At 30.6% G+C, this 12630-nt stretch overlaps 2 protein-coding genes across 2 annotated transcripts in view; both read right to left on the bottom strand.

Annotated features, from left to right (window-relative positions):
• Positions 1–12630, bottom strand: part of LOC123264863 (serine protease inhibitor swm-1-like) — a 141541-nt gene that overhangs the window by 44948 nt on the left and 83963 nt on the right. The window lies entirely within an intron of this gene.
• Positions 6274–11564, bottom strand: LOC123265325. Its single transcript, XM_044729023.1, has 3 exons — positions 11384–11564; positions 8477–8575; positions 6274–6764 (listed from the first exon to the last, which is right to left on the bottom strand). Exons 1-3 carry the CDS (start codon positions 11562–11564, stop codon positions 6274–6276), a joined length of 771 nt encoding a protein of 256 aa, XP_044584958.1.

Raw genomic sequence — 12630 nt, 5'->3', positions numbered from 1 at the left:
TGGGGTGAGATATCGTAAAATTCGTTTATAGATTATTTCTATATCTCTTACAGAAGATTCCTACCAAATTTGGAGTCGATAGGAACTATAGTTTAAGAACGGGAATTTTTCATTGTTAACACCGTCGCAAACCCCTTTGGGAGAGGAATTTAATAAAATCCATTCTTAGCTGAACTTGACAGGAAAATTATACCGGAAGATTTCTACCAAATTTAGAGTCTATAAAAGTTACAGTTTGAAAATTGAAATTGAAAATTCTAACACTCACCCCCGCAATCGCTATTGAAGGTAGAATTTATTGAAATCCTCATTTAGATCACTTCTACATCACACATAGAAGACTCTCACCGAATTTGGAGTCTGTAGGAGCTATAGCTCGGAAATTTAAAATTGTAATTGTTAACACCCAGCCCCGAAATCCATATTTGGAGTAGGTTATCATTAAATACGCTCTTAGATCATTTCTACCTCAAATATAGCAGATTCTTACCAAATTTAGAGCCTATGGGAGCTTTAGCTTAGAAATTTAAAATTTTCATTGTTAGCACCCACCCCCGCAATCCATATTTGGAGGAGGTTGTTATAAAATCCACTATTAGATCATTTCTGGATCACATATAAATGATTCCTACCAAATTTGAAACCTATAGGAGCTATAGTTTAGAAATTTTTTATTTTCATTGTTAACCCCTACCCCGCAATCTTTATTGGGGATGAATTATCATAAAATCCGCTCATAGATAATTTCTACATCACATATAGGAGATTCCTACTAAATTTGGAGTAGATAGGAGCTATAGTTTAAAAATGGGAATTTTCCATTGTCAACGCCCCCGCAACCCCCTTGTGGGTGGAATTTCGTAAAATCCGTTCTTAGCTGACCTCTACTCGGCGAAAGGAATATTCCTACAAAATTTCAAATCTCTACGCCTTATGGTTCCAGAGATATCGTGATGAGTCAATATATAGGTGGAAATCTCATATATATATATAGATAGATAGATTTATTGGCACCAGATGTACAGCTTGTCTAACAAACTCTGATACATCTTTCGTTTAAATCTACTTTTCTTACACTAATTTTATAATTTATTATTTTATTTTAGTATTCCAACTTGATAGTTAATCTATATTTCAATCTATAACGCTAGTAAATACTTTCTTCGACTTTGGGTCGTTTCCTTAGTTTCAGTTTATCGCATATAGCAGATTCTTTTCAAATTTGGAGCCTATAGGAGCTACAGCTCGGAAATTTAAAATTTTCATTGTTAAGACCCACCCCCGCACTCCTCTGTGGAGTGGGATATCGTAAAATTCGTTCATAAATTATTTTTACATCACTTACACAAAATTTATACAAAATTAGGAGTCTGTAGGAGCTAAAAGTCGAAAATTTTTAATTTTCATTGTTAACGTCCACCCCCGCAATCCATATTGGGAGTAGATTGTCATAAAATCGACTCTTAGATCATTTCTACCTCGCATATAGCAGATACTTATCAAATTTTGAGCCTTTAGGAGCTAGAGCTAAAAAATTTAAAATTTTCATTGTTAAGACCCACCCCCGCATTCCTCTGTGGAGTGGGATATCGTAAAATTCGTTCATAAATTATTTTTACATCACTTACACAAAATTCATACAAAATTAGGAGTCTGTAGGAGCGAGAAGTCGGAAATTTTTAATTTTCATTGTCAACGTCCACCCCCGCAATCCATATTGGGAGTAGATTGTCGTAAAATCCGCTCTTAGATCATTTCTACATCACATATAGGAGATTCCTACCAAATTTGAAGTCGATAGGAGCTATAGGTAAAAAATGGGAATTTTCTATTTTTAACGCCCCCGCAACCCCCCTTGTGGGTGGAATTTCGTAAAATCCGTTCTTAGCTGACCTCTACTCGGCGAAAGGAATATTCCTACCAAATTTCAAGTCGCTACGCCTTATGGTTCCAGAGATATCGTGATGAGTCAATATATAGGTGGGAATCTCTTATATATATATATATAGATTTGAAATATTTTACCTCGACGGTGATATTCCAAGGATAAGTCTAACTCAAAACTATCAGACTTTATTAGAAAAAGGCCATTCGGCAACCGAAATGCAAGTAGATTTTATAATGAATAGAAAAAAACTACTCGGATTATATACAAAAAAAAAAAAAAAATAATTTTCAATTTTCTTAGCGGGAAGTTGAAAAAAAAAACACTAGTGCAACAGCAAATTTCATAATTGGCATAGTAGAATAGGACATAATTTTGAGACTATACACAAGATATAGTACTCGAATGCTTCTGCAGACTTTAGCTTGATATTGGGACAGTCTTCGATTCTTATGCAATCGTCAGTTGCGTTTTTGACGTAGCCTTCAATGCAGATGCAGTGGCTAAAATTGTCCTGGAATGCAAAAAAAATGTTAGTGAACCATTAATTGATTTTATTTTATTAAGTTAAAAATGAAAATTTCTTACTCTATAACACACAATAAGATCTGGATCGTTGCAAGAAGGTACACAAGCTGGTAGCATTTTTGTAAAAGATGAATTTGCAGGGCAATCGTATGGAGCTATTTTTCTGAAGTTTGAGTTTAAGTAGTATTTATCGACATTTCCGGTTGGTATTGCTTCGATCCCTTTAAGAATATTGTTTTAAATAATTTTTTTAAATCTCTTAAATTGTTGTAATTATTAGTGACTCTGTTTATTTATTTCAAGTACACTTTCAAGAGTCAAATCCATTTTTAGACGGATTTAACCAAGTCATTTTTATAAGTATTTTTACAAATCAACGGTCTAATCAGCAATTGGTCTAACTCCCTATTTTTGACAGGATGATTTTTTAATATTTTAATATAGCAATAGTCTAAATATAAATTATTTTAATGATCCAAACCAAAATATTATACCTCGATATAGATATTAAATTGTTTTTTAAAGTGATAATAAATTTTGAACTAATTGATTTTTCATACAAATGGAAGATTTTCTAAAATAGAGTTAGATAATTTGCTAATTAGAACGTCGAAATGATAAAATAATCATATACACGGAAAAAAGAAACATAAAAAAATTACATTATATAATATAATGTGGCGCTTCGTGTAAAAAATTGGAAAAATTACATATATTTAGATTACAACTATTACAGATTTTGTAAGAATTACAGTGTAAAATTTAAATATTACATTGAATGCTCTTAAAATTAACATTCAAAGTTTTAATTTAGAAAAATGTTACTTCGAACTGTAATTTTTCTAGTTTTAAATACGACGAGACACTTATTACTATTTATAATGTAATTTTCTAAATGAATAAATAAAATAAATAAATAATAAATAAAATAAATAAATAAATAATGTAATTTTTCGATTTTTCTTTTTTCCGTGAAATTTTGAAGAATTTAAACATAATTTTTTTTATTTTACAAAATGGAGGGTCTACGATAATTAGGACTAATTAGGACTAATCCGGCATAAGATCCAAAAGTTTTTTACTTGACACTCTTTTTATATTGATGTGAAATCAAAAAATAATTGCAGTATATTTGTGACATACGCACAGAACGGATAAACCTTTAAAATAACAAAAAAGATTAAATTACAGCTCCAGCAATTTTTCAATATATGATTTCAATAAAATAGCGTTTAAAAATTTAATTTTCAAATTTAAAAAAAAATTTCGCCCTTGAATTTATTTATTACCTTTAAATTTATTTTAAAATACGAAACTTCTCTATAAAATTAAACAGAAAAAAGATTTTTTTAATTTAAAAACTTCTAAAAATTTGATTTAAAAAATAAATTAGTACTCATAGGAAAATTAAAAAATTTTCATACATAAAGTAAAATAGTTTTTTCCAAATTAAAGATCAAAAATCACTATGTAAGTACTTACATGAGAAACAAAATACCGCAGTGAGAAAAATAATTTCATCATTTGAAGACAAAATTTTTAATATTACTAAAGCATACTGGGATTATTGTTTCATTATATAGGTTTCAATAATCTTGGACCGCTTCTATTCATTATTTTCATTAACCCACTAGCTGATATCATCTCCTGTTTCTTTGAAATGTTTGCTGATGATAGTAAATATTATCTACAAATTAAGTCTGTGGCCGACTGTCTTTTTTTGCAGAGAAATCTTGACGCTTTAGCACTTTGGTGTAATGAGAATAAGCTTCCACTTAATGAAGTTAAGTGCAAAATCATGTCCTTTTGTCGTACTCGGTCGACTATCGTTTTTGACTACAAGATCAATGGTATCGTTCTAGAGCGTGTCACTATATGCAGGGATCTGGGTGTCATTTATGACTCACGGTTAACCTTTTTGGAACACTATTCGAGCATAACCTCTGCAGCACTCAGAACTCTTGGCTTTGTGATTAGGAGCAGAAAAAATTTCACAAACCTGCATGCAATTAAAGTACTGTATATGTCACTGGTTCGCCCTAAACTTGAATATGCTTCTGTTATCTGGTCTCCTACCTATAAAAAGCATATCATAAATATTGAGAAAATACAGCGTAAATTTCTCAAGTATTTAAGTTTTAAAGAACACGGTGTTTACCCAGTGACTGGTGTGAACTATTACGAGCTATGTATAGACTCAGGTTTGCTTTCACTGGAGGAGAGGAGAATTTGCGTTGCCTTTATGTTCGTAAAAAATTTAATACGTGGACATATTGACTGCCCTAGAATTCTTGAACAACTACCTTTCTATATTCCTCCCAGGAACTCTAGATCCTATCAACTTTTTTACACGCGTACTGCTCGATCGTCTTTTGAAAGGTCAGCGCCGGTGCTCAGATTGGCATTGATATGCAACTTATTAGCTAATAATACTGATAGAGCACTTGATCTCTTTGGATTCAATCAACCCATTACGATCGGTGCTTTGGCATCTATTCTTACTTCTATGAGGGAATAGCAAGTCTATAATATTAAAATTTAGACTTTACCAGGTTTCAGTAACTCTTTATTTCATTATAACATTATACTAATTAATCATCTACTTTTCTCACTTTTTTTTATATATAACCATGTAAGTTGCACCGTACAATGTCATTATTTTGAGCTTTAAGTTTATCATATTTATAAGGACACCGATTATTTTGTATATGTAAGTGACCCTGTCAATGGCGTAAGCTGTTGGGTCTATAATAAGGAAATAAATAAAAAATCATAATAATAATATAATGATTACGCTGTCGAATGACTAACTTACGTTATCTGTAAAAAATTTTTAAAAATTTATTACAATTCTTGTGTACTTAAAATAGATTACTAGAGATATCTAATTAGCTGACGTCTTTTAATTTTGACGAGCATACCAACACATGTATGGGAAAGAACGTTATTATTGTAACATAACACAAGTAGAAGAACCGAACTAATCATAGTCATGATTAATATTGATTATTGTTTGATAATTATAAACTATAAAAAAATACAGACGTCAATTTATATAGGTATAACGCAATAAGATAGATGGTAACGCATGTTTGGTTTTGGTAGAACATTACACGGAAAAAAGAAAACTCGAAAAATTACAGTATAAAATTTAAAATCGGTCCCGTCGTAATCAAAACTAGAAAAATTACAGTTTGAAATAGCATTTTTCTAAATTCAATTTCTTAATTTATTATTCAGAGCTTTCAATGCAAGTATTACATTTTATAATGTAATTTTTATAAAATCAGTAATAATTACATTTGAAACTGTAATTTTTCCAGTTCTCATCACGAAGCGCCACGTTGCATTATATACTGTAATTTTTCGAGTTTTCTTTTTTCCGTGCACTATCGTTCTGACAAGTCGCGTTATATATATATATATATATATATATATATATATATATATATATATATATATATATATGTATGTATATAATATAAACTTATGAACCATATGCATTTTCTGAATCCGATTAACGAGCTGAGTCGGAAGATAGCAAAATTTTTCAAAAGTTCCGTCATGAGGATTAATGCAATAGTTAGATTTCTATGAAATCTACTAAAAGAGTTTTTTCAGAAATAATTTTTTAAACATTATTAAATAAGTTTTATGAACGATTACTCATTAATTTAGTGCGTAGAAGTTTTATTTAATATTGAGCAACAACTTTAATTAAAGAAATAAATCATACAATTTTTCAACGATAATTGATACGTATTCATTATCTTACATTTATTTAGATAAAATAAAATTAATTGTGAGAAGTATCAAGCTCAATTCTATAATTTATTTCATCAGAGCCCTGAGGAGGTGTATTAATGAGTATTAAAATTATTCGGCCCGAAGATTTGCTGAAGAATTCTTTGAGTTTCTGGGTCATCGAGGTCAAGATCGGTGTGGTGATTCACATACCCAGAGTCCCTGGGCTCGCTAAGGACTTTCTGGGTGTCTTTTTTTAGTGTGGGGTACTCGTCGTCAACTTGATCCTGGTTCTTTTCAGCGTACCAATCATTAAGCGTTCCAAAAACTTCTCTCAGCAGTTTCGTTATTTGTGGATTATTCGGATCGATATTGTAAGAATCCTCGGCATTACTTGTAGGCTCGTTAGTTACTTCTGGACATTCTTCGAGTTTTACACACTGATAGTGTTCGTTTCTTACGAAACCAGGACGACAATGACATCCATTAGTATTTTTACTTACGTCAAAACTCGAGTCATCGGGATCTTGACATGTTGTATCACCACCGTCTTTATAATTGTAATATTCATTCGTATCACATTTGTAATTTGGAATCGCTTCAATCCCTTTAAAATAAAAAACGAATGAGTTAATAAAATATTGTAATTAAAATTTTTCTATAATTAATTTAAATCAGGATGTTGTCGACCAAAATAATGTTATGTTTAATTTATTTTAACATGCGACGTTTCGTCAGTTCTATTCTGACATCATCACACTGATAAAAGGATTTGTTTATAGTTAATAATATTTGTTAATATTTAACAAATCATTTATTAGAAACCACTTTTTAGTCATTAACAAATATTTTTTAGTATTTAAAAATATTTATTAATATTTAATAAATCAATATCAGATTTATTGAATACAAACAAATCATTTTAAATACTAAGAAATATTTGTTTATTAATATTAAAAAGTAGTCTCTAACAAATGATTTGTTAACTATAAACAAATATTTTTTAATACAAAAAATCCTTCTATCAGTACAGGCACCTATGTATTTATAAACAAATAAACAATTAACAATTTTCATGTAAAATCAAAAACTCAATACAAATATCTAAAAAATAAATTAATAAATATCAATATGATCAAGATCACGGGTAATTGGAAAAGATAATGTTAATCAATTTAAACAATCATTTGTTTTTTATCAAGCTCTCAATAATGTCTAAAAAGTCGTCAAATTTAAACAAGTACATTGACAATCTTTTTTTAATATAATTATCATTATGATTACCAATTGATAGTTTGATAAACACAACAATATTTATAACAAATAAAAATTTTCATATTATTTCATTAAAATTATTACAAAATCAGAATTATGGTAATAATGATATTTTTTTTTTGTAACAAAAAATGGAGCGATCTTTCTGGGGGTGCTTGTTTTTCAGGAAAATTGTGGGTGTGATACAATTATGATTATTATAATTTTTATTTTATAATAATTTTAATGAATATCCAAGTATACAGTACTAATAGTAACACGTTAAATCTAGTGCTCTCTGAATTTTTATTTAGAACCTCATAATAATGTAAGTAGCTAAAGTGCATTAAATATTATCTTGTGTATAAAAAATTACTATATAATTAGAGATATTAATCAAGACCTTCTATCATTGAATAATTAATATATCTGCATTTCTTACATTGTGAAAATTGTTGTGAGTGATATGAGGTTATGTTTTACCATTTTGTCCATAGTCAACAGTTGATGTTGATATTCTGTGTAAACTATAATTTCATGCTATACATTACTGTATTAGTGACTAAATAGTGTGAGTGTCACATATTAATTTCTCACCAGTGTAGCTGTCAAATCAGCCTTACACTAAATTGTAAACAAACTACAAGTCATCATTATGTCAACAGTTACATAAACAAGCAAAACTTTCCTACTGAAGTGAGTGTTTCGTTTTAAACTGTCAAATTGTTATGTCAGTACTTTCTGATCAGTGCTTTAAATGTAAGAACAGTGTAAGAACTTCATTTACCTGTGATATATGCGGAAAATCATTTCACCCAAGTTGTTTGCGTGATTTCATCAAAAACAAACTACTATCAGATTGTTGTTGTAGAGATAAGTTTGGATACTTATTGAAACGGCTTGACTCAAATTCACAGATAAAAAACAATCGTCTTGCCTCTCTTAAACCTGTGAATTCAAATAACTCTTCAACTTCAAGCTTTAAATCAGCAAAGTCATCAGAAAATTCTCCAGCGTTAGTCTCAAAAACAAATCAAAAGCCAAGTGCATCCTCTCCTACTTCACCAGCATTTTTACTATCACTTGCTATTGACTCAGTATTTGATTCTCCAACTTCATCTACACTTACAATGTCTGAATCAGCAAAACAAACAATACCAAATCCTGAAGCAATAAATAACGTGTCGCAAAATGAATTACCGGATGGTTGGTTTAATAAATCAACAGATGAAAAATTAACACTTTTGATGAAAACCTTGTCTACTCATTCTCAGTCGCTTTCTGAAATACCTAATATTACAAAGAAACTCAATGAATTATCTACAAAGTTTGATAATATAAATAAGCGTCTTGATGATTTGCATGGTAAACAATCTGAGACAAAAGACCAAGTAGACAAATTAACCTCGGATTTAACTAAAAATTCAAAAACAATAAAAGAATTGAAATCCAAAGTTGAAAAGCTTGAAGATGAAACAGGTCTATTTTTTCCAATTACCGCAAGAATAATTTTTTGACCAAAATTAGCAATGAAAATTGCCGACAGAGGGCACACAACCGCTGAATTTTCTCCTTACAAGAGAGTGAAGCTTAAAATCGTAGAATAAAATCATTTTTTTATTTGTTAACGCGCATATCTATTATTTACTTTGAAATAATATTTATAGAAAACTAGACGACCCGGTGAACTTCGTATCATCTACATATATTTGTGAAAAGTATAGTCAAAACTTGATACAAAATTTTTATTTACATTAAATGCAACATATTTATACACTTAATTAATTTTAAAGCTTTCCGATGGACTACATTTTTTATCTTTTCTTGCAGTGCGTAAATATATAAAGATGGTGGTTTTCCGACTCACGAACAGTCGTCAGGTCGTCTTCTCCTTGGCATTTTGAAACAAAAACAATAAAAAATTTCTTGCGCACTGACAATCTGATGATAGATTTTATTCATTGGCTTGAAATTAATTTATTTCTTTTAACAACTAACTGACACTTTTGTATTTCTGAAAACAAAACAGACCAAAAAGATCGGACCTCACTTCACAGCTAGGAACGGACCCAAAGAGATCGGACCTCATTACTCAGCTCAGAACATTGTGTATTGGAAAACTAAATTGTCGTTTTTAGTATTTTCTGTTGTTTATTATTTATGTTTTTCACCGTTTAAACTTCCCTGAACTTCCAAAATTTCCTGTTTCTCTTGAGATTTTATCAAATTTTATATCTGTAGGAACTGATATTTGAAGAATATGAATTTTTTGACAATTAATACCTCCGCACTCTTATGTGAGGGAGGAATTTCATAAGATTCTATTCGAGATGATTTCTACATTATAAATAAAAGATTCTTACAAAACTTCGAGTCTATAAAAACTATTGTTTGGAAATGATAGTTTTTCATTGCTGACGTCCCCGCAATCCTTTTTGGGGTTAGAATTTGATAAAATCCATTCTTAGCTGAACTTAAAACTATACACGAAGATTCCTACCAAATTTAGAGTCTGTAGAAAGTTACAGTTTGGAGATAGAAATTTAACATTCTAACAGCCACCCCCGCAATCTTTATTAGGGTGGGTTGCTGTAAAATCCGTTCTTAAAATATTTCCGCACCACATATGGAAGACTCCAACTAAATTTGCCATCTGTGGGATCTATAATTTGAAAATTAAAAATTTTCATTGTTAATATCTGCCCCGCAACCCCCTGTGGAGTGAGCTATCGTGAAATTCGTCCATAGATTATTTCTATATCCCTTACAGAAGATTCCTACCAAATTTGGGGTCTATAGGATCCATAGTTTAAAAACGGGAATTATTCATTGTTAACGCCCCCGCAATTCCCTTTGGGGGAGGATTTTTTGAAAATTATTATGACATACAAACCTTCTCCTGAAAATTCTGAAGACAACAAAAAAAAAATTAGCCCAATCGGTCCAGCCGTTCTCAAGTGATGCGTGGACATACATGCGGCATTTTATTTTTATTTATATAGATATACTAAAAACAAAAATTGAATAAGAATTAAGTTTTTATTTTCATATACAGTCTGATAGAGTGATATATAACCAGATCAACTTATATCAACTCATAACAAGCCATACGAAATTGTACACAAGTGCTGATTTTTTTTTTAAGTAGAATAAAAAAAAGTAGTGTTTAATTATTGTATAATATTATTTGAAATATTTTAACTCGACGGTGATATTCCAAGGATAAGTCTAACACAAAACTATCAGACTTTATTAGAAAAAGGCCATTCGGCAACCGGAATGCAAGTAAATTTTATAATGAATAGAAAAAAACTACTCGGATTATATACAAAAAAAAAAAAATAATTTTCAATTTTCTTAGCGGGAAGTTGAAAAAAAAAACACTAGTGCAACAGCAAATTTCATAATTGGCATAGTAGAATAGGACATAATTTTGAGATTATACACAAGATATAGTACTCGAATTGAAGCTTATTTAAAGAGCTTCCAAATGCAATTTACAGAGATTCAATAAGTTATCCCATTCAAAAGTTATTCAAGCAAGAAAGTGAAGAAAAATAAATTTTCAAAATTTTGAAAATTTTTAAATCTCGGCATTTCTAAATTACTCGACCGATTAAGCTTATCTCCGAACTTGACTTCGGTATTCATCTGTAGAATAAGTATGTTGAGTTTGGTGGAGATCTGTTGCTAATTGTAGACACACGGAAAAAGGAAAACTCGAAAAATTACAGTATAAAATGTAGAATCGGTCCTGTCGTAATCAAAACTAGAAAAATTACAGATTAAAATAACATTTCTCTCAATTTAATTTTTAATTTAGGGTACTCAAATAAAAGGTCTTGATGAGTGTAACATCGGGATGAGCTTTTTTTTTTTTTTTTTTTTTTTTGGCGAGAGGAGGGAAATCTTCATAAGACACCGGCTAGATGTTGATGATTTGGTTGCCGGTAGCGTGAGATTTTTACTCACTAAAACCCTCCTCTCTCTTGTACCTGATACTGTGTGCCCGCGTTAGCATTACTTCGTAGTACCAGGCTCCCTCCAAGCTACTCCTGTAGCTATTTCCTCCTGTAGCTATTCCCTCCGCTTTTTTTTCCTCTTTCCTCTTCTCCAGCAGGACCTCACGCGTCAGCCTGCAAGGCCTCGACATATAGGATTTTTACGTCCCACCTACTATTCCCTCCGTTTTGCAGCTGTGGCCGACTTACAGTCTGTACCCGCATTTGCCTGTACCCCGCCCATTAGCACAGGGGCACAGTGACCGAAGAAATCACAGAGACCTCGGTCAAGGTACAGTCGGCAAGGAAGCAAGCCCCGGAAAATCGCAGAAAAATTGAGACTGCCAGGGCTCGAACCCACGCCTGAGCGACTGCTGTACGGCAGTTTAAGACTTAAACCGCTCGGCCACGCAGTCGCCTAACATCGGGATGAGCTTATAGCTTTAAAAATGTCAGTACACGGAAAAAACGAGATTTAACTGGTTTCCATGTTGGACGGAACCTAGTTCCATCTATAGTGAAAAAAATTTACAAATGGTTACTACTTCAATGTAGACTGTAGTAGGTATAGTTTTCATTTATTTCAGTTCAATCCGGGATGGGGCTCAGAGCCATCTGAGACTTTTTTGTCTCAGATGGTTGTCAGTACCACGCGCATGCTCGTCAGTCCCATCTTACATAGAAGTGGCGTCCATTTGGAATTTAACTAGAATCTATCTGCAGATAGTACCTATTTTTACATTATCATTGTCAAGTGCATTTTGCAATCAAATATATATGAATGAATAATACAGATTATAATTTTATTCCAAATCAAAAAACTAATCCGGAATAAGTTTAAAAAAAAAATAGATTCAAAAGAAAAATTTTTAATTTAAAATTAAAAATTAAAATTAAAATTAAAAAATTGAAAAAAAAAAAATTCTTTTTTTTATTTTTTTATTTTAAATTAAAATTTTTTTTTTTTAATTTATTTTTTTTTAAACTTATTAAGGATTAGTTTTTTGATTTGGAATAAAATTATAATCTGTATTATTCATTATAATATACTTATTATTCATTTATATTATTCATATATATATTTATCAGAACAAGTCAGAACAATACTCCAATTGAATTTCAAGTCTAGATCTCAAAATACAATTCTATAAAGTGCCCAGCGGAGCGGGCGGGTAACAGCTAGTATATATATATATATATATATATATATATATATAT

Source organism: Cotesia glomerata, linkage group LG5, assembly GCF_020080835.1.
Source record: "Cotesia glomerata isolate CgM1 linkage group LG5, MPM_Cglom_v2.3, whole genome shotgun sequence".
Classification (NCBI taxonomy): Eukaryota; Metazoa; Arthropoda; class Insecta; order Hymenoptera; family Braconidae; genus Cotesia; species Cotesia glomerata.
Note: the sequence above shows the minus strand (reverse complement) of the source record. Positions and strands in the feature narration are given on the sequence as shown.